This window comes from Piliocolobus tephrosceles, chromosome 5 (genome assembly GCF_002776525.5).
Source record: "Piliocolobus tephrosceles isolate RC106 chromosome 5, ASM277652v3, whole genome shotgun sequence".
Lineage (NCBI taxonomy): Eukaryota > Metazoa > Chordata > Mammalia > Primates > Cercopithecidae > Piliocolobus > Piliocolobus tephrosceles.
The window spans coordinates 110,316,559-110,340,476 of record NC_045438.1 but is presented as its reverse complement, the minus strand read 5'-3'; the positions used below and the strand labels follow the sequence as shown (position 1 = coordinate 110,340,476).

Below are 23,918 nucleotides of genomic sequence, written 5' to 3'. Positions count from 1 at the left end.
AATATTTTTAGTTTTATCATTGTGAAGATTCATAATGTAAAGACAATTGTTGTAAAGTATAAGAGAAAAAGATATCACTTTTAGCAGTATCTCAAGAAAATTGATGTTGAAAATAATACTATAGGAGCAAGGATTGAGAAACTGGAGGTCCCACAGGGTTTGAAATAAGGTAGACTATGATAGATAAGATCCAGAATCACTGAATTGGACACTTGTAGGAGGCAAATGGCTTTGAGGTACAGCATTCTTCATCCATACCTCGGTTTCTCAGGGTGACTGGGATCCCAGCCAGTGGGTCACCAGTAAGTGTCTTGCAATGGCCTCTGTATGGTAACATTGATCACTCTGGAATACTGAGAGCAAGGTCAGGTTACTAACTAGCCCAGCATCCTTTAGACTATGCCCTGAAGGGACATGATCAAAGTGACATTGCTGAGGTCAGGCCCAAGGTTGATGTGTGGTGTTAAGAGGTGACCAATTCAGTAACAGGCCAGAAGGGAGTGGCAGGGCAGTCATACTTACAGGGTCTTTGTGTATGTATATAAGCCTTGGGCTTCCTACACCTCTTCTCACCTGCCTAGCCAGTGAAAATTTCTCCAGGGCAGCATTTCATCAGGTCACAACATACTTGTATGCTCTAATAAATCATATACGCTTTGTTATTATAATGAAGCATACAAATTTGTAAATCATGTAAACATTTAATAAAAATATATATTAGAATGAAAAAGGAATATTAATACTACCATACATAAGAGACTTTGGATAGATTATCAAATATATACTGCTTATTACATATTTAAAAAGAAAATAAAGACATAGCAAAAATATTGACTTCAGGTACAAAACTCTTCTAGAATATTTAGAGAGGGACTGAGAATTGAATAAAATAAGCTACATCTTTAATAAATAAGAACAGAGTAAAATAATGGATTGTGATCTAAAGATCAATGAATGAGCGGGTTCTTTGGGGGGTACAAAGGAAAGGGAGATTTAGGACTAATGTGTTTTTTAAATGCATTTTTGTTTTTACTCCCTAGTCCTATTCCTCCCCATGGAAAACCATTTTATTTTATTATTATTTTTTAAGTTTGAATTTCAATTTTTATTTTAGATTCAGGAAGGTACATATTCAGGTTTGTTACAGGCGTATATTGTATGCTACTGAGGCTTGGGCTTCTATTTATCCTGTCACTCAAGATAGTGAACATAGTACCCAATAATAAGTGTTTCAGCCCTTTCCCCTTCCTTCCCTTTTTTGGAGTCTCCAATGTCTATTGTTTCCAACTTTATGTCCTTATGTACTCAAGATTTAGCTTTCACTTATGAGTGAGGACATGTGATATTTGGTTTTCTGTTTTTGCATTAATTTGCTTAGGATAATGACCTCCAGATGCATCTCTGTTGCTGCAAAAAACATGATTCCATTCCTTTTTATGACCGCATAGTATTCCATGATATATATGTACCACATTTACTTTATCCAATCCACCACTGATGTGCACCTAGGTTGATTCCATGTCTTTGCTATTGTGAATAGTGCTGTGATGAACATCCAAGTCCACGTGTCTTTCAGGTAGAATGATTTATTTTCCTTTGGGTATATATCCAGTAATAGAACTGCTGAGCCCAATGGTACTTATACTTTTAGTTCTTTGAGAAAATTCCAAACTGCTTTCCACAGTGGCTGAACTAATTTTCATTCTTACCAACAGTGTATGTGTTCCTTTTGCTCTGCAGCCTTGCCAACATCTGTTATTTTTGACTTTCTAATAGCCATTCTGATGGTGTGAGTGAACCAACATATTTCTTGATATCTCAGCTTCAATATCATTTGCTCAATCTATTTCCTCTCTTCTTGGATTTTTTTTTTTGTTGTTGTTCTGAAGATTAAACACATTCAACATTTTTCTCGTTGGCTTTTATATATTACCAATTCAGATACCTAAATGTCATAACATTCCTTCTTTTACTCCTTTGAGACTTATAGTCAGCCCAGAATAAAATCTGATGTTTCTTCATGTACATTTTTATTCTTCATGTACATTTTTATTAGCATGGGTGTCATGCTAATTTTATAATTTACCTTCCTTTATAATCACAGTGACTAATTTCACTTACCTTCACCATCCTTCTCTTATCTTCTTCCAACCATCAAGACAAGATAGCCTTTCAGCACTCTTTACAATAACTAATATGATTTTGCATTCTCCAGATAATTAAACCTTGAAGTGTCCATTAATAAAAAGTATACTACACCTCTTTAACTTCTCAGTACTGTGAAGAGTGCTTGTCACATGGTAGGTGCTCAATAAATATGTGTTAAATAATAACTCCAGAGACAATGCTTACTAAATGCCAGACCTTTCATGAGGAGCTTCACATGAATCATCTGATTTAATCTTTCCAACAACCCAGGAGGAAACTAAAGTTTATAAATATTAAATAAGTGAATCAAAGTCAAAAGTAAGTAACATAATTAGTATAAATGCATCATGTATTATAATGAAAAATAAGACTCATTAATCAGCTAGTTTATAACTTTGAATGGCTAATACCTTTGAATTTCATATTAAGGAAATTGTAACATCAGAAAGATTCATAATACATTTCACATAGTCAACTTTGCCAATAAAAGGATAAAATATAAAACAAACCACTACTCTGTAAAACAGAATAAATACATATTTAATATGGTAAAATTCCTTATAAGGAAACAAAAATTAAAAATATTGATAATAAACCATAGTTTGAGAGTTGAGATATAATCATTTATATATTTTTCTAATGCCCTTGGCCTGAGTACATTTTCACATTTGTACCTTGGCCTCAGCATATTTTCACATTTATACATATATAGTTATGTCTTTTCACAAGTATGTTAAGATCATGATAATTTAAGTTACTTGAAGATATTTATTTTACTTTAGAAGCCTCTCAAAATCTAACATAGTTTGCAACAAATGAAAAGATTTTGCTTCTATCATTACATGTAATGTGCACAAGCAAATGTGTATATGTAAATTGTATGTATTATTAAAATTTAATGGAAAAGAAAATGAAAGTAACAATTTTAAGAAAATCAAATCTAAGAACATATACAGGAATTAGAATGGAAAAAGTATTCTGGTATTATGAAAATGACATACAAGAGAAAAACAAAGATGATCCAAGATGAGAAAGTTAGAGTGGGTTCAGTTAATGAGGTATAGGCCACTCTGATGGAAGACCATCTTTTTTGCTGTAATGTGACAATATTGTGTTCAGAATTATTCTTAATATTATACTACTAAAGGCCATTGGAACCTAACTATATAGTTTGTTAAACTAGGTTTAATAGCATGCTATTGCAAGGAGACCACATCACCAGGGAGACCACTGAATTGGCAGGGATCAGGCAGGATTTGCAAACCTAGGAATTGCTGGTACCACATTAATCTGTGAGGAGTTACTATTGTCTGTGGTTTTAAGATGGTGTATATAGATTTAAGTAAGCTAATATTAGAAGAGTTTGCATTTAATTGTTTTTGCATGTCATTTGCAGGATAGATAGTCATGCATGTCATTACTTGGTATAGTTCATCTGTTTTATATAGTACGGTCTTGCAGGGTGTAGTTTCCATTTGAATTCTCAGTTCTCTGCTCTGTTCTACTAGCAGAACTGCTTTTACTTTATCAAGATTAATATAGTGAAATCCCATAAGAGTTAAATGAAATTAACTCACTGTCTGGAATGAATTAGATAGTGGTTAATTATAATAAAGAAAAAATATTTTTCTCCTTGGTGACCTTCCATTGCTTAGAAGTAGTAGTAAGACACACACTAGGCACTTTGCTCCATTCTTGCTTCCTGTTTTTACTTACCTCTCATTATTGTTCAGAATCCTGCTGAACAACTCAGTCCCACTCCCACCTCCATGCCAGTGATAAAAAGTTTTGTCCTGGGTTAAACCTGGTTGAACTCCAACAAGATTAATGAAATAAAGCAACAAATTTATTCATTTATTTATGAAGCTGTGGCTGAAAATCTATACTAGCTGACCTTTAAGTCCACTTAAGTGAGTGATTCTATGATTCTTTGAATCCTGTAGCAAATAGATATCAAGTGAATTCTTCAGGATGAAATGGTGTTTACTTATTGAATAAGCATCAGAACTTTGAGCTGCTGCTCTCTTCTATTTTAGTATTATGTTATAATTCATTATGACTGAAATTAAAATAAATGAACACACTCCAATCTAAGAGCTAATTAGTTACATTAAAAACTGTATGTGGCCGGGGGTGGTGGCTCATGCCTGTAATCCCAGCACTTTGGGAGGCCAAGGCGGGTGGATCACGAGGTCAGGAGATTGAGACCATCCTGTCCAACATGGTGAAACCCTATCTCTACTAAATATACAACAATAAGCTTGGTGTGGTGGCGCGTGCCTGTAATCCCAGCTACTCAGGATGCCGAGGCAGGCAAATCGCTTGAACTAGGGAGTCTGAGGTTGCAGTCGGCCGAGATCGCGCCATTGCACTCCAGCCTGCTGACAGACTGAGACTCCATCTCAAAAAACAAAAACAAACAAACAAAAAACTATATGTAGTGTTAATATAGTTTCACTTTACCTAAAGTTTAGAATTGCATGGATTTGTTTGGGTTCAAATGAGTGCGGTGAGGAGTGGGCATAAATAACACAGTGAAAATACAGTCGTCTCCCCTTATCTGCTGGGGATATGATCCAAGATCCCCAGCAGATGTCTGGACCTGTGGATAGTACTGAACTCTGTTTATACAGTTGTTCCTCAGCATCTTTCAGAGATTGGTTTAAGGACTCTGCAGGTAACTAAACTTGAGCACAGAAGCTCAAGTTCCTTATATAAAATGGTATAGTATTTGTATATAACCTACATGTTTATAACCTACACACATCCTCCTGTATACTTTAAGACATCTCTGGATTATTTCTAATACCTAATATAATGTAAATGCCATGTAAATAGTTGTTATACTACATTGTTTAGGATATAACAACAAGAAAATATTCTGGACCACCCATTTTTTTTCCCAAATATTTTCCACCCAAGGTTGGTTGAATTCATGGATGCAGAATCCATGGATACAGAAAGAAAATTGTACTGTGAGTTTTTTCTTTACAGTAGGAAGCAGGTTGCATATACAGCATGTATATGCTAGACAAAGGGATGACTCATGCTCCAGGAGGAACAGAGTGGGAAGGCATCACACTACTCGGAATGGCATACAGTTTAAAACTTAACAAACTTTTTATTTCTGAAAATTTCCATTTAATATTCTCAGACCATGGCTGACAGCAGGTAACTGAAACTGCAGTAAGCAAAACTACAAATAAGAAGGAACTACTATAATATTTTATTTTTCCAAATGCGATTTTTTTTACCCACAAGTATGAGGTATGTACTTTATGGTTTTAGCAAAAAAGTAACAAATTCTTGCCAGTCTATTCATATATTTAAAATGATCTGGTGACTTTGCATTTACAAGAGGTTGGCTGGGATTATCTCTAGGATCAATGGCAATGAACAAGAGGGAAAGTATGTTCCACACAGCATATAATTCCATAACCTTGGATATATGGCCTCTGTGAACACTTCTATCCCTGAAGTAATTATTGAGGAAGAAAATATGTTTGTCCTTGCTTTTAATGAAATATGTGGAATTAATATACTCAACCAAGTAAATGAGTCCTGGACACTGCTTCCACTTTGCGGGGCTTCTTTATTCTTGACCAGTTCTCATATAACTTGTCTCTGGTACTTACCATAATACTGTATGTTGATAATAACCTTTGCATTGAAAAGTCCTGATAAATGTATTTTCAAAATATGTGTTGCTATAATGTATATTTATATTAAAGCTGAATCAATAAACACAACATTTTATATTAGGAAGGATTTTCAACCATGCTGCTTAGCTTAATAGAGCACTCATAAATATCAAAAGTTCCTTAGTAAGCCCAAACTCACTCTACCAAATCTAAAAGCACACTGTTGTGAGATGGAATAATGTATCCCTTAGACTTCTATTTGTTAAAACACTAACTAAATTTTAATTAAATAATTACGCATAGTGCTTACTTCCACAAAAGAGTTGTTATTGGTTAAACTGTGTCCCTAAAGAGATATGTTTTAAATACGAACCCCTGAAAACTGTGAACGTGACCTTATTTGAAAATAGGATCTTTTTAGATACAATCAAATTTGGAGGCAGTCCTTAGTGTGGATCCTAATCCCATATGGCTGGTGTCCTAATATGAAGAAGGAAGATGCCCGTGTGAAGATGGAGACATACAGAGAGAATACATGTGTAGACAGAGGAAGAAACTGGAGTAATGCAACTGCAAGCCAAGGAATGCCAAAAATTGATGGCTAACAGTAGACGCCAGGGAGAGGCAAGGAAAGAGTCCACCCTGAGTCTTAAAAGGAGTAGGATTCTGCTGACATATTGGACTTCTAGCCTCCAGAACTATGAGAAAAATAAATGTCTTTTGTTTTAACTCACCCAGTTTGTGGTACTTCGTTATCACAATGCTATGAAACAAATACAAGTGTTATCTGTTTTGAAAATCCAGTTTTGCAAAGACAGACTCATTTATTCTTAAAGAATAAATCTACTAAAATGTAGAATGCCATATTACGTAATGAAACAAAATTAACTCACCATATTCATTCAAGGTGACATTTAGAACTCTCCCACATACATTTTATATTAATATTTTAGTGTGAAAAATATTCCTTTTAAATCTATGAGTGTTGTCCTGATTTAAACCATGCACTTTTACAATTTATGCAGTAGCTAGAAGTTAGTCCACTTCAACTTTTAGTATTTCTACTTGAGACAACTTACCTGGTGATATTTTGCCACCATATCAAAAAACAAGGAAAGTGGTAATGCTGGCTGAAACATTAAGGAGAGTACAGAGGTATGAGTTCTATACTTGTAGATAATATTCAGGTTTTCTAAAAAACTTTTCACACAGCAATATGACTTCTCTAGTTTTTCTACAAAGAATGCAAATGCTGCCCCCTGAATGATGACTCAGTTCCAAAGTGATGATTGCATTTCTTGAGAGTTACATTTGACAGTACATTACCGATGATGGTGTTCAAGTTTTTTAAAAAAGCACTTATTGTGGAAAATGGTAAGATGAAAATCACCACTTTATGATTTTCTTGTGTCCATGTAGGAGCCCAGAAGTATCCCAATACACGTTACGTTTCTTTATTTAGTCCCCCATTTGTCACTTATGGTATCAAAATATCACATTAAATGCATTGCTGTACCAAGGAAGAATGGCAATTATAGAAATATTAAGCACTATATAAAAATACAGTGTGCTACATATCCAATGGTACATTAGACATTTTTTTCCTTTGCTATAAGAAAAATCTAAATATCTCTTTCTAAAGAAAGTAAAATGCATTAGATTTGAAAAATACAATGCTATGTTTCTACACAGTCTGTTTAGATACCTATGGTTTTGGGGAGAATTTTTAGTTCATAAACTTTTCTCTGTTTTTACTAACTATTATGGCTTTGGATATTTATTAGTTATTAGCTATATTAGTGCCAACTTAGAGCTGTGGTTTTCTGTACAATGCCCTGAAATTTCACCCTACTAACCTTTACATAGACTTACAAGTCCTTGGTGCATAATAAGTATAGCTTCCACTTAATGAAGCTAGATCCTTATATTTTTAATACTCATTTGGAAAACCAATTAACTCTGGCTCTATCGAACAAATTGAACGGGAAATAAATCAAGTGTTAAAACATTGGTGACAGGCCAGACTTTCTGTAATTAGGGTGCTGATATGCCTAAGGCTGTCTATGTGGAGTTCTGTCTTTTGATCGACAACTTCCATAGATTAAAGTGATTAAGTTTTTTTTAGCACACGTCCGCATCTCACATCTTAAAACCTAGAGGCTTGAATCACAGGGAAAAATCCCTAAAAAGTGCCACACAATTTACATAGGAATTTCACTTATTCTTTCATATTCAACTTGCCAAGATAATATCTACTATGATAAGACGCAACTCTACTGTTCTTCACATCAGTTCCACTCAGAAAGGATATTTCGCTGCCTTCCTCTTTTAAAAAGACCTTTCAATTGTTAAAATCAGAACATTAGGCAGAGAAAAACCTCTCTAAGTTAAAAAAAAAAAAAAAAGGGAGAGCAGGCAATACAGAGACAGAGGAAGAGAAAAGGATGGAAAAAAGACGTTAGGGACTCTTAAGAAGTTATTGAAATTTGATATACTAAGATGAAAAGAAGAAATAATGATTAAAAAGAGAAGTGGAAGCTCCAATGTTAAAAAATTGGGAGTGCTAATTCTGCAGTATCTCTGAGTGACTTAAGAAAGAAGTATCCAGGAAATGAAGGATCCTGGTCTCTGCATACTGGGTTTGGGCTAGAGTGAATTCATATGGTTTTACCAGTACCTAGAAGACACGCGTTTCAAGATCATGTTGTTGTTCCATGTTCACCACACATTTTTGACACTGGACAATGAAAATGACAAAAAAGTCATTGAAAATGTGTGCCTCTTTTTATAAGTGGTGAAATTAATATTTTATTGTACTCATGCATTTCCTGTAGGTTTGGTCATCGTAGGCCATTTTTCCAGAATCTGCTAAGTCCTGAAGGATAGTAAAACTGGATTTCCAGATCCCCAAAGTGAACAAAATAAGCATAAAAATTAAACCAGTTTTATCTCCCCGTAACAATGTTTTTCCTTGTTACTTTGAGCGATATTTTTTCCTCAGAATAATGTCCTCAAGAATCTGATTATTAGGTCAAAGAAAATATACATTCTTATGTATGCTACTAGGAATTCCTTTTTTGGAGCCCAAAAGGTTTGGGAAAATCTATAATACCCTCAGTAGTTAGTTTAGTGCATGATTGCATTAACTACTTCTTCTAATTTCTCTGTTTTCTCTTAATTTTTTCCAATATATTTTCTTCTAAAGATGCTTATTTCATCTATAATATCTTAATGCATTTTAACCATTGAGAAATCTTTAGCCCTTTTGAAAGGCAGGAGGTATTTAATGTGTAAAATATAAAATGATTTCATTCATACAAATGATCTGGAGGAAATTAATATTCAGATGAGGCCAAATGAAGGGTTAAGAGAATAAGGGATTCAGGAAAGAATTTTTCCACCAAATTTTAATTGATGATTTAAATAAAAACATTTTAATATTAATTTCTCAAAATATTTTCAAATATAATGTAACTTAAGGAAATAAAATGTTGGAGCTTACTTTTTCCCTGCTGTGACTTTCTTCCCCTATTCTCTCTTTCCTGAGAGACATACACAATTCTCAAGTTGATACATATCTTATCTGTCCATTTTTAATGCTGTATACAGATATATCTATAAACAATATCAATATTGTGTTTTTGACATTTTGTTGCTTGTTTTATTGATTAGTAACTGAGGGCACTGTTCTTTCTGAGATTAAATGAGGTCCACAAACAATCTTGTTCTTCCCAAATAGGGCCTTACATTAAATTTGATTCATGTTTATAAATACTGTTTTCAATATTAGAGAAAGCAAAATTTCTATTTCCTAGCACTTAGGTGAAGACATACAGAAAAATAAACAAATGAACATGATAATTGATGATGTTAAGAGATTTGAAAGAAAAAAGCAGGCAGATGAGGGAAGATAAGTCTGAACAACTGACTTCCAACTGAAACCAACTAATAAGAATAAAATGGCCAAGCCAAGAGCTGGGAACAAGTAGTCTGATTAAAGGAACTAGCAGGGGCCAAAGTCCCAAATAATGAACAAATGTGAAGTTCTCAACAATAAAAAGCATTGTCAAACACCCTGTGAAGTGCATAGCATTTTGTCCTTTATTTTCAGGTGAGGCACAGGAAGGTTCATTAACTCACGCAAACCAGAAAGTGGTAAAGCCAAGATGCAAGCCTGGGCAGTCTGTTTCAAGAACCCTGCTCTCAGTATGCACACAGCCACTTGTCTGAGCCAGAAAGAAAGTTAATGGAGATGGTAGCAAGTGGCTTTGGTTGGTTGTGAAAGTAGTTGTGGTTAACTTTTTCAAGTTACCATGGGATGACATTGAAAATCCATTGGCACTTAAGTGATATCTGATTCATATTCTGGAAAGATGATTCCTGGCACCCAGGAAGAATGGATTATTAAAGGTTAAGACTGAAAGCCTTTAGAGGACTTTCATGAGATTCTAGTTGAGGGATGATGATGGTTCAGATCAGACCACACCATGGATGGGGACGTTCAGGATGTGTTTTGTAAGTGTAACCAAAATCACTTCCTGATGAATTTGATTTGGGAGGTGAGAAAATGGAAAAATATAGGATGAAATACAAGATTTCAGGCTTGAGCAGTGGGTGAATGGAGATACTATATAGAAGATAAAGAATATTCAAGAAAAGATGGGTTTGACAGGGCCTGAGGTTATAGAACATAAATCATATTTTGGCTGTTTTAAGCAGTTAGATTAACAAATTCAGATCTTAGGCAGAGTTTACTTCTGGAAAATCAATTTAGAATTGATGAAAGATAAACTAATAAGAGGGTCAAACCAATCCCTGCTTCCTGTCAGGAATAATTTTTGCTCATAGGTGCTTTCTGGAAGTCACATTTGTATTCCTAACTGTTTTAATGTAAATTTGCAGACTACAGACTTACACAATCCATTTGTGCAGAAGGGATCTCATTTGCTGGCAGATTTCTTATGGTCTTCTCTGTGCATGTGGAACACATTTAGTCAAACTATTTATTAGGTCTGTGGTTTTTAATAACAGGCTTTTTGGAGATAAACTGAATGTTAGTAAACAACAGATAACTGAGAGAATCAATGTTCTACCTGGATAGCCATATTTGTGTGACACCCTTTCCTTTTGTGTTTCTAACATCTACTCTAATGGGGCTGACTAGGTTCCTACTGACTGTATGTGGAGAATTTCACTCAGAATTGGGAAATCGGTATCAAATGACTATGTAAGCTGAATGAGTCAGGATTTAAACCTGTTTGTCTATTATTTTTCCCTTGGTTCCATAAGATTAAGCATTGTTAGAGATATCTATGTTTCCTCATCAATTAAACAAGTGCATCCCTCAGTAACCTGAATACTTGACTTTCAACTCTCTCTTACTTTAGAGGTTTTCAAAATGTAGCTTGTGGACCACCTCTGTTAGAATCTACTGGGGTGCTATTTAAACAGTATAAAAACCTGGACCCTACTAGCAAGACATCTTAAACCAGGAAGTGTAGATTGGGGTTTGTAACACTGCATTTTAATAACCTCTCAAGATAATTTTTATATTTGCTAAAATTTGAGGATTGCTTTAACGTACTCTGTAGAACTTGTGTAATTGTATTGCATCATTAGTGGACACAGGATATGAGCGAGGACTCAGCTGGATCTATGTGGAAACATTTTAATGCTAATGCACAGGTATCAATGACTTAAAATGCTGAGAGCGTATAAAAGGTAAAATGACACTTCTAAGATCAACTATCTGAATTGAAGGTGAAAGTTTTGTTGGCAAGTTGACTCTTTCTATCTTTCCTTGGCTATGTTCCCACTATGCATCTGCAGGTTGCTAGAGTGATGAGTGCTGGAGACTCATTTTACTGCTGCAATAAAGTTTCTTTTTTCCACTTATAAGTCTTGGAAACTATGAATTTATTTTAGCTATGTTTTAGATGTCCTGCGGATTGCTTCCATTTTTAGTGGGTGTCAAATTGCTAAGATTTTTTTCCATTAGAGACCAATGACTGGTATTTCTGTTAGAGTAATAATTCAACATAGTATAGATTATATAGGTGTCTGAAGTTGTCCAAGGCTTGAACCTACTAGTATGCACACTCCAGATAAAAATATCTTCATTTATGTAGTCAGAAGACATACTTGACCCATTGTGCCAAATTTTCTAAAGAATTTTCATGAATTCCCTTCAATGTTTTTATTTGAGATTCTTCCATTTTCTCTTTTCTTAAAATACTCTCAGAACAAAAATTACCTGATTCATTTCAATGACTTCCATAGCTATCTCTAGGGATAAATGCCAGGTGTATGGTTCCAAACCAAGTTTTTCTGATAAACTTTAGACCTGTATTGTTCATTGCCAATTAGCTATCTTTTCTAGGCTAACCTATAGGTACCTCCAGATCAGTCTATCCAAAACTAAGTTCATCTTCTTTTCCCAAATTGTTTCTTCATCCTATTATAGCCTATCCCAGCAAATGATGCCGACATTTACCCAGTTTCCCAAGTCAAGAAGACTGGACCCTCTATCCTCCTCCCTTTCTATATCCAGTTAATCACTGATTTCTGTTAACTTTATTCTCTTTATTCTCTTGACTTTTCCTGAACCGCAGTACCTTCGGCCTTGTATTAGATCACCATTTTCTATCATCTTGATCAGTGCTTCAATGTTCTAATGTGGTTTCCCTTCCAATCTTCTACTCCTCTCACTAATTCTCCACAAAACTCAGGTCTCTTTCTAGCATACTTAAAAATCTTCTCACGGTTTTCTGTGATTCTTAGGATAAAGTCTAACTTCTTAAAACACCCTAAATTTTTTCTTATTTATTTATGTAGCCTTAGATTAACTCTCCAGCTAACCTATTTCTACTCCCTGCTCTATGCTTTTGTGTTCAGTTCTCTGCACTATGTCAGCAATGCAGTCTTACAAACAAGCTGTCTCCTTCTCAAACTCTATCTTCACTCTCTAAGCTGTGACATGGGTTGTAACCTCAACTAAATACTCTCTCACATCTCCTCAGAAGAGATCAGTCTCTTTTCTCTGTACCCATGATAACGCATATTATTTCAATTACAACCCTTGAAACAGTCTATCATAGTTAGCTCTCTGATTTGTAACCCCATATTCCACCAGTTGGTCATCTGCATAAGGACAGGCACTATTCCTATGTGGGTATTTGGTTTTTTACTGTTAAATCTCCAGTGTCTGGTACAATGCCTAGGGTAACATATATATATGTTAAATGATGCATGATGGGGTCATGCTAGCTGATATGTGTTGGTTGCTAGGTTTTCCTGAGTTAAAGTAAATTCTATGTCTCTGACTAGACTCAGTAGCAAAGGGGCCATGAGAATGTTTTAATATTCTGCCACAACCAAGGAAGGAGGATTGGGGAGACATGCATACCACGTTGCTGACATTTCTTAGTTCTCACTAAAGGTTTTCCCCAGATCATCAGTGAGGAAAAATTCAGTTTATATTGGAGCTCTATTAAAAGTTGTATATAATTTTTGATATTAAGCTAAAATTAAATACATTTTCTGATAAAGCATGTGCAGTCTTTTGCAGAATATCACTGCCATTTTCTATACCATTTTATGTAAAGAAGTCCTTTCTTTACATAAAGAGATTGCAGAGATTGTGAAGAATTTATCTGATGGTTAAAGATATAGTCTAACGTGCCAAGTGAGCAAACTCAGAAATAGAATATTTCTTCCAGGATATTGTCTTATGTGATACTTCTCTCAGAACATGATACATATTTTAACAAATCAGTTAATTTTATGATTATCCTCATCAAGGAGGTAATTTTTTCAAAATGGCTTTCCATTATCTATCGCTTTTCCTGAATTTTGGGAGGTATTGATGAATTGTTGCTTCCTGGTAACATACATTTTATCTCCTGAGTATGTGGATTTAAGATGACTTTGTATTGGAAGTATAGGTTGTTGAAATGTACAGTTTTCAAAAATGTGTGGCTACTCACAATTTGGAGATTATAAAATTAAAACTGAGAAATCAAGGACCAGTAAAATGTGTATATGAATCTCTTAAGGAAGAAATAATGTCGAAATAAATGCTCCAAAATATGAGATCCAAGTTAAATCATGTAGAAATATTAACAATCAATTCTTTTTAATTTGGTGACACAAAAAACAGAAAATATTTACTTGTATCTTCAGAGTTTTCCCAAAAGAAAATTTTTTAATTTTAATAATACAAGATATGCATAACTTTAAAAGTTCAAAGAGTACCAAGCAGTTGTGTTTACAATAAACAAAGCTCTGAATCTGGTAAAGCTTATGCTCCCATTTTTATTCATCTTGTCTAGTCAACTGATATGGTTTGGCTCAGTCCCCACCCAAATCTCATGTCAAATTTGATGCTGAGTGTTGGAGGGCCTGGAGGGAGGTGAATGGATCATGAAGGTGTTTTTCTAATGGTTTTGAACCATCCCCCTTGTGCTGTCTCATGATAGAGTTCTCACAAAATCGGGTTATTTGAAAGTGTGTAGCACTCCCGCTTCACATTCTCTCTCTCTCCTGCTGCCAAGTGAAGATGTGCTTGATTCCCCTTAGCCTTCTGCCATGATTGTAAGTTTCCTGAGCCCTCCCAGCCATGCTTCTTGTTAAGCCTGAGGAATTGTGAGTCAATTAACCCTCTTTTCTTCATAAACTACCCAGTCTCAGGTAGTTCTTTACAGCAGTATAATGGACTAAGACATCAACAACTGTTGAAAGTGCAGGATTCTACTTTGTACTAAAATTGGAGCACTGAAAAACATGCATTTTAGAATTTCCACTTTCAAATTTCTCGGGAAATTTAAGATACTTTGAAAATTTCATATAACATACATAACTAGGGAGATTTTAAGTTTTATTAATATGACATTAAATCATTTCTGTTTGTTATACATAATAGTATAATGTGGTCAAATTCAGTTAAATAGATTGTCTGCAAGTACTTGTTTATGTACAATATTTAAATATTTACCAGAAATCTAAGCTTCCTAAAAATCATATTTACTACACATTTTAAAAATAAGAGTAGTACATTAATCATAGTCGTGTCATTCAAATGGCTAACTGTCCACATTGCCAAATATTCACCAGTATTAAAACTGAGAAAATGCTTATGCTATAGATTATTAAAATCTATCATTTCACAAATCTTATCTGGACAATTTTCAGAGATGCAAAACTTTTTATCACAAAGTTAATCTTCACTTAAATATTTATGTTATTTTAGTTGAAAACAAGGAGGAAATTATTTCATTAGACAAAAGCATATAGAAAAAGAACATAGAGTCTGAAAATAAAACTAATTTATGCTAAAATAGTATTTCTATAAAATGTCATTGCAACCTTTAAACATTATATTTTTCAACGAATTGTCATCTGACAAAGTGCACATTTTCTTTCTTGTGAAATGAAATGAATTATCAATTTAAAATAGTGTTTCCATAGGCAAAACCTATTCTGAGTCTTTGGGATTGACAGTGTAAATGCTGGATTTGCTCATATAAATAGTTGCCATAATTCTGTATCTAATCACACTTAATCTTCTAATGTACCTCTAAATTTCTAGCTCTGACAAATAACTACCTAACCTATGTGTACTTACACCAAAATTATCCTGAATATTTTTTGTAGTTAGTTTGATTTTGAGTAGAAAATGCATTTCTTCTTTAAAGGTCTTACAAGTAAATGAACACAGTTAAGAGGGTTGTAAAAATTAATCTAAGAAAAATCATTCCCTTTGATATGTGGACATAGTGACAGTTTAAAATTTATATGTGCTTGTAGTCACACAACAAGTCCCCCATAAAGGATGTGACACATTATAGTGGCTAGGAACACAGACCCTACAGCCCAAGAATCTGGGTTCAGATGGAAGTTCTACCACCTATTGTCTGTGTAGACTAGGGAAAGCTACTTCACCTCTTTGAGTCTTGGTGTCCTCGTGTACTCAATGGGGATGATGAGAATAGAACCTAGTTCACCTCACTGTATGGAGATTAAATTAAATAAGTCAATATTTAAAAAATTTTTAGAGCAGTACCTGCCACATACTAAGCATTGTAAAACTGATGGTTAAATAACTTTGTGAGAAGCAGTGCTAGATTCAGATGCCACCACTTGGATGATTTGTCTCTGTTGGAGAGATAGGACATTCTTAACCTGATAACATAGATGTAAAAATACTTCTGGGTTGCAAATAATCAAAGAAGGAGTTTTTCCAATGTTTTATTTTTCCCCTGAATTATTTTTAGTCCTTGACCCTGGTCTTCACGTAAATAACTGTGGCATTTTTTAGGGGTTTTATGGGTGTATTTTAAGGTTTTGCTTCCCATAATTAAAATTTGTCTCATCCACTTTTCTTTGTACACCAGGAGACCGCTCTAGACTGCATCCCCAAGCTCTCTTAACACCTGGCTTTCTCCTATGTTAAGCCAGGAGCAGGCACTGGTACGAAATCAGAGGAAAGAAAGGGAAAAAGATGAGGATATATATCTCCCATTGCCACATGTGCTCTCTTCTGATGGGCCAAGGTTTGACAGTGGATCCTGTCTGACAGCCACTCTCCCATGGTGGCTGCTTTTACAGATTTCTTAACATTGCCTCCTGTTTGCCCCTTCAGAGGAGGAGTGTTAAAGCCTCCTACTGTTACTGGCTTCTGGCTGTCCCACCATCCCTAGTTGAAATGGCCCCCTTGTTGAGCTCTTTTCATTTACCCCAGTTAGTATGTCACCTAGTTAATGCTAGCAACCTGCCCCATACAGGCAGTATTCATTAATTAGTTATAAATTTTACCTTTCTGCCCTCTAAAGAAACTCATGTTGAGTGTTTAAAATAATAGGATGATTCACTATTTCCTATCTGCCCTTGAAACACTTATTTGTATAAAATGCAGTGGCTCTTTGGGAGACATTTCTACTCATAAACCCTTACCATAAAATTTGGCAAGTTTTTTGAAAGCAGAGTACTTTCATAATTTTTTTTTAGTGTGAGTTACAGAAACCAAAACAATATTAAAAGTGAACCCATCCTAACACGACACAGCTAGCTAGAAGATTCCAAGGCCTGTGTTCTTTTCCTCAATTATTCGATATCTACTAAAACGCAATTTTAGCAAGGAAATAATTGAGACTATACAAAATTATATCAACTGCTTACTTCATTAGAAAATATAGGACAGTCATTTCAATGATTATTTCAATCACCTCATGCTGGAAGTATATACTTTTTGGGGCTTCAGTGAGGGAAGCATATTTAGAACAAACAAACGTAAGTTATAGTTTCACCCAGTAGATAATAAACATCATCAGGTCATTCATTCTTTCAATAGCTCTGCACTAGATGACTTGCAAAGCCCAGGATTCACTGTGGTGCTCAAAATGCACAAAGTCCCTCTCTTCCTCTAGGTTACAGTTGGGAGGAGGATGTTAACGCAGGCTGCCTGTGATCCCCCAACTAACTTTGTAGAAGTCGGGATGTGAGTGTTGCTCTTTGGGGAAGGAGAAGCCAGAACTTCATTTATTTTCTTATCCACTGAACCTCCAGGTAAGCTGACACAATATGCCTGTTAGGAGGAAACAATTTTCTATATTGAAAATGCTAGGCAGGATGTTCCTGCTAAAAGATTCATTAGAGTCAATAAATCTAGTATCTATGGATTTTTAAGGCATAGTTCCTTGGACAATAAAAGTAACTTGGACAACTCTCTGGGGTACATATTTGTCCACTCAGATTGCCTAAACAAAACACCATAGACTGGGTGGATTAAACAACAGAAATTAACTTTCTCACGGTTCCGGAGGCTAGTAGTCCAAGATCAGAGTACCAATGTGGTCCGACTCTGGTGAGGACTCTCTTTCTGGCTTGCAGATCACACCCTCTTGCTGTGTTCTCACATGGCTAACAGAAAGAGATAGCAGTCTCTCTAGTGTCTCTTCTTATAAAGGCGCCAATCCCAACATGAAGACCTTACTCTCACAACCTCATTTAAACCCAGTTATCTTCCAATGGCCTTATTCCCAAATACCATCACATTGGAGGACAGTTCAGCATATGAATTCATGGGCTGTGGGAAGGGCATGATTAGGTCCATAGCAGGTATAAAGTGGAGATATTGGACAATTTAAATCCTCCCTGTTCTGTGAGGTAACCCTGTGGACCTCACCTACAGACATCACTGATCATTCTGGCACTGACATGCATGTCTGATGCAAGAAAGAAGGAGCTAGGAGACATCTATGATGTTCAGACCTCTCTGTCCTTTGCCCAAGCCTTCTGGATTTCCTGAATCCTTGATATTCTTAACAGATATTCGTGCTGGATACAAGCTCTGATCAATGGATTCAGTGTGACAATCTGATCCTGCATATTAGCTCAACCATCTCATGATGCTTCAATGCACAAATAAGCACAGAGATCACATCTGATTACCAATTTTGACAAAGTCTACAAAGAAAAGGTGCCGGTATCTTAAGAGGGTATAAAAGAAGGATTTCTGAGAAGGTAACTTCAGGAGTAAGGCCTAAAAGGTTCAGATTAGCAAACAGAACTACAAGTTACAGGTGTGGGTGAAGGGTTATAAGCTCCCTTTCATTATTCTTTGTATGGTTAATTTTTGTCAATTATCTTTCATTTCATTATTAACCTAGCATTTGATAAAGCATCAAGAGTTTATCATAACCACTGAGTAAGTCATTAAAAGATATTATACTTTAAGTCTTAGCTCAAAGGTCATTTCCTCTATATACCTTTTGTGTATCCTTCAGGCTGCTGAGAGGTAACCATTTCTGCATTTCAGCAAGTCCCCTCATTCTTCTCTGTTCCTTGCCCTGTTCTTTGATGTGCTTCTTAAAGTATTTATCACACTAAACATTCATCACAAGATTTTACACTGACCATCATAAGACCTTTGATGGCAGATAACAATATTGTATTTATCTTTGTATATTTTTGCTATCTTTCATTTGTCTTTTATTGATCTTTGTATGGATGACACATAGGGGATGCTTCACATTAGTTTGTCAAATTAACAAATGAACCTTAAGTTGTGTTTAAAAAAAAACCATTTCTCTTCATTACTATACAGTGGGTTAAAATTATTAATTTACTCTGAAAACCATTAAGTACAAGTAAAATGATTCTTTAAAAATGTATGCAGTCTTTAACTCCAGAGAGTTATATAGAAGTATTTTCTATTCAAACTAATTTTCTAATATCTATTAATATAACACGGATGTACGTTTTAGTGTGTATATAGCTGACATTGTGTGCATGTGTGTGTGTAGTTGGGATTGAGAATGTTGTTGTTGTTGTTGTTGTTGTTGTTGTTGAGACACAGTCTTGCTCTATCACCCAGTCTGGAGTGCAGTGGTGAGATCTCGGCTCACCGCAACCTCCGCCTCCCAGGTTAAAGCAGTTCTCCTGCCTCAGCCTCCTGAGGAGCTGGGACTACAGGCGCCCATCACCATGCCCAGCTAATTTTTTTGTATTTTAGTAGAGACAGGGTTTCACGGTGTTGCCCAGGCTTGTGGCGACTCCTGAGCTCGGGCAATCCTCCCACCTTGGCCTCCCAAAGTGCTGGGATTACAGGTATGAGCCACTGCACCTGATTGGATTGAAAATTTTAGGGAAATTGCTTTGTTACTGGCTTAGAAAAATAAACTGAATTGAGCAAGAGATAAGCCCAAAAAATCTTAGAAGGTCAAAAAATCCTAGTAAAAGGTAATACAGTAATCTTATTAAAACTATTTGTTAGCAGGTCAATTAAGCACGGTGGGAAACACAGATATTTATAGAGTCACATTACAAGTAAAGCAAGAAGTAAAGCAGAAAATGGTGCCCATAAACTCATGTATCAAATCATTTTCATGCAAGTTAATAGTGATATATCAGTGTAAAACTGGAGTCACACATAGTATAAATCTTGGGTGCAGTAACAGTAGTCAGGACAAAGACTGGACCCATAGTCTGGGACCCAGAGAGAACGCATCAGAGTGAGAGAACAAAAGATTTTCTCATAACAGTAATCTGTCATGGCCAGATTACTCCAACTGCAAAGCAACATGCAGATAGGAGACACATTTAAAAATCCACTTTTTCCATCTTCCCCCATATGCCTGCTCATAGATGCTTCAGAAAAATTTCAAGGGAATTAACTCTTTACTATACCTATTCAAGTTGTCTACTACTCTGAATCTATTCTAAGTTAAAAAAATAGATAGATAATTGCATGCTGAATATAGATGATAGTCTGAGAAGCCTGAAGAAAAAGAAATATAAAACATAATATGAAACCTCAATTTCCATGCCCTCTCTAATTAAATTCTCCAAGCAGACAATACTGGAAAGTGGAGGGTATATTGATATGGTAGAGCTTATTCTCAGGGTAAAGAAACGTAGACCCACACTCAGCCTAGCTAAGTTTTGAGTGGTTTGTTTTTGTTGTCTTTTCCTGTTTGGGGTAAGTCTGGAGTGAATTTCAAGAATGACAAATTCACAGCTATACATTCAGGAGTTATTGTTAGAGGTCTTCTCTGATACCTATCCAAGTATTCTCTAAATGTGTCCTTATATAACTCACTGTCTAAGAAAGAAAATTGGAAAAAAATAATTGGTAAACCATAGAACATTTTGGCAACCTGTCTTCAACTTTCCCTTACGTGATCAAGAGAGATGAATGTTGAACACTCCACTGACTATTGAATTCTGCAATTCTGCATTCATCATACAGAATTTAGTTTTGAAACTTTTAATTCCCATTCCTTTCTATTCTAGTTGACAAAGAGGCTGGCAGGCCAACCTCTTCTCATTAGCCTGTCTGCTTTAACTTGGCACTTGTGTCTTTGGTTTCCCATTTGTAGGTGTAATGTCATGGCCGGGGTCCAGGTTAAGGCTAGCTTGCCATTCTAACTTTGAGCCAAATGGTAAAGTGGAAGTTGGAATACATGCTTGAGTTTATTGGTAATAATATATGCCAAAGCTTGCTATTAGTCATGATAATAATATAAAAATGATATTAGTGGTGTAGATAATTTAGACATCTGTAATATTTTATTCTGCAAAATTTAAAATGATGATAAGATAGGCTATTATTTTATATATCATTAAGAAAGGGAAAAATGTTACTAAATAATTTTTTATTTTAAAAGCGTACTTCTTTTTCAGATATATTAAGATATAAAAATTTATGTATGAAAATTTGAGAAAAATTATAATTAGATCAGATGTACTTCTCTTAACATACTTAAAAATGCACTGAACATAATAACAGGTCAGAAGATCAGTGCTTTTCTTCTTTTTGAAGTTATTAAATCTTTGTGATTAGCACTGAGGCTCCTTAAGCCTTTTAAAGACATGTTCAGTAATTTCTATACCAAAGGAACTCACAGCGTTAAAGGACATTTCAAATGACTGGCTTATTGTTAATGTCTTATTACATTATAGACTAAAAAACCACAAATGATAGAAAGGTTACATACCTATTTACCCCTAAAGCATTACCAGTTGTCCAACTCCTGAAGATAAGACAAATGTGTGAGTGCGTGTGTGTGTGTGTGTGTGTGTGGCATTTTAGCATTAAGTTTATAATGTACCCATACTTTTAATTAATAAAATATGTTTCTATCAATATTATTATTGTTTCTGTGATTCCTTCATTTATACCATTACTTAAAGGGACTTTTGAAAGGCATTTTGATTTAGTCAATATTTATAACATTATTTTCCTGAGAAAAATTGAATTCTGAGCAAATGACTAATACCTGAACCTTCATAGTATAACCCAATTAAAAAGAGATTTCTGTATCTTTACAAATGAAATTAATATACTCAGTGCACATAAAATGTATATAATATAATCAATAGATTTATCTAAAATTTCTCAAATGTCTTCTTAAATCTCATAGTGAAAATACAATTATATTAAGAAAACAATTCCTTTTTGGTAAAGAAAATGAAATTATCTATTCAAAACATGCCAATATTATAGAATAACTTAAGGAACAATTTAATTACATAACAATTTTCACAAAAATGTCCAAAGGCAATCTTAGCTATAGTAAACTGTGAGCATATTCTGAGCATAATTAGGAATAAGTCATTATATAAAGTGAGGATATTTGTACACTAATGAAAAAGGAAAGTATTTTTCCTGGTGTGATGGCTCATGCCTGTAATCCCAGAACTTTGAGAGACTGAGGTGGGAGGACTGCTTGAGTCCAGGAGTTTGAGACCAGCCTGGGCAACAAAGTGAGACTCTCGTCTCTCCAATAAATTCGCTAAGTGTGCTGGCACACATTTGTGGTCCCAGCTATACAGGAGGCAGAGACAGGAGGATCACTTGATCCCAGCAGGTTGAGGTTGAAGGGAGGCACGTTTGGGTTACTGCATTCCAGCCTGGGCAATAGAGCAAGATACTACCTCAAAAGAAAAAAAAAAAAAAAAAAAAAAAAACAAAAAAGGAAAGCATTGAATTGTCTAAATTATTTTTAAATATCACAATAAATACATGTTTAAGGATTGACTTTAGAAACAAGGCCACTTAATCATGGTTTGGAGAATGGCCTATATACCTTCTTATCTATAGGTCTCTTCCCTCTTGTCTTGTGTGTGTCTAAAAAGCTTCACGTAACTTCAAAAGTGTTAATAATGTGATAAGGTAAATAAAAGCTGCAACGACATCAGGAAATTTGAATTCAGCTGCCATTTCTGCCTTGGGAAAGTGCTGGCTTTATTTTCCTCAAAGGAAATTATGTAAATACTTAACTAAAAGGATTGCTGGGAGGGGCATGAGGAAAAAAAACTACTTGTAAGATTCTACTTTAAACTGAGAAGTGCCATGTTAGGCAACTAGCACTTTGTTTGTTAGGTCTTAAAGACAACTGGCTGATTACCAAACTCCTTAAGAACAGTCCAAATGGAGAAAGATACAATGTTGAAGCCCAATCATGATCTGGCTGTTGATGTCCTGTGGTGTATCTGGAACCTAAGATAACTGTGAGTTGGAAGTCTCAAGACTTTTTGTGTCCAAATGGCTTGGGTGATCGAACCATGGCTTTTTTGGTTTTAAGTCTATAGCCAAAAACATAATTTATAAATGTTTTTGAAGAGTATATTTAGGGTTCATATTTTTATCTTCATAAACTTAATACATTGATTAAAATTAATTTTTTGTCAAAACCTTAAGAGAATACAAATACCTTTTGGACTTGGCATATGTAATTTGTGCTGATCTTTACTTATATGCACAAGTCATAATTTAGCAATTTAGTTTTGTTACAACTTTCCTATAAAACACCATGACTTTTTTCATATTCCAATGGATTTACCAGAATAGGTGCTTAAAAGACAAAATGGTCAGGCTCTTTACCTTAGCTATCTCAGTGTATCTATGAAATTATAGTTTGTGGAGCTTTTATTGACATTGGTATGAATGATGTCTATAGCACAGAGACATGACAATTTGTTAGTAATGCTTTCTGGCCTGAGTGACATTTTTCACATTACCTACATTCTTTGTCCTGGAGTCTTTTCAAAGCTCTTGCTGTTGATTAAATTCTAGGCCAGGCAATTGCTAACATCTCCAAAATGTAATATTTTGAAATAGCTTTGAAACTGCTATTTCATTCACACATTCTGGAAGAGTTTCTTTTCCTATATAATACCATATGTTCAGCTTCTATCATATATTCCCAGTTCAAAAAACCTTCTGTCTTATGATGCGTCACATCAATCAACAAGGTGTTTATTTGGAAGACATTTGGTCGTGAGCTATAACATTTCTTCCAGATACAAATTAAATGAAACCCCAGCATATAGTTCTCCATCATTCATCATTCTAGGTAGTTAGACAAGACAGCCTTTAATGACTTGAAAAGCTCTTCCAAGGGCAAATGCATTTCCAGACATTTTGGTGTGAAAAATACTATGGTTACACTGAACTTGTGCCCAGATTCTCTTTTGTAAAATATATTTCTGGAATTCTTTAAGAAAACTTCTTGAAAGAACATAATATCCCTGAGCAATTATTTCAATTTTTTAATATTTATATATTTTAAAGAAATAATATTTTATATATATATATATATATATATATATATATATATATATATATAT

The 23,918-nt window shown here is 34.8% G+C and overlaps 1 protein-coding gene across 3 annotated transcripts in view; it reads right to left on the bottom strand.

Moving 5' to 3' along the window:
* The window catches only part of KHDRBS2 (KH RNA binding domain containing, signal transduction associated 2), a 591,427-nt gene that overhangs the window by 124,862 nt on the left and 442,647 nt on the right, over positions 1 to 23,918 (bottom strand). The window contains exon 7 of one of the 3 annotated variants that reach the window (XM_023222978.1): positions 6,869 to 6,919. The exons of the other annotated variants lie outside the window; for them this stretch is intronic. Coding sequence (XP_023078746.1) covers positions 6,869 to 6,919 — 51 coding nt within the window. The remainder of the gene's footprint in view (positions 1 to 6,868; positions 6,920 to 23,918) is intronic. 3 annotated transcript variants of the gene reach the window in all.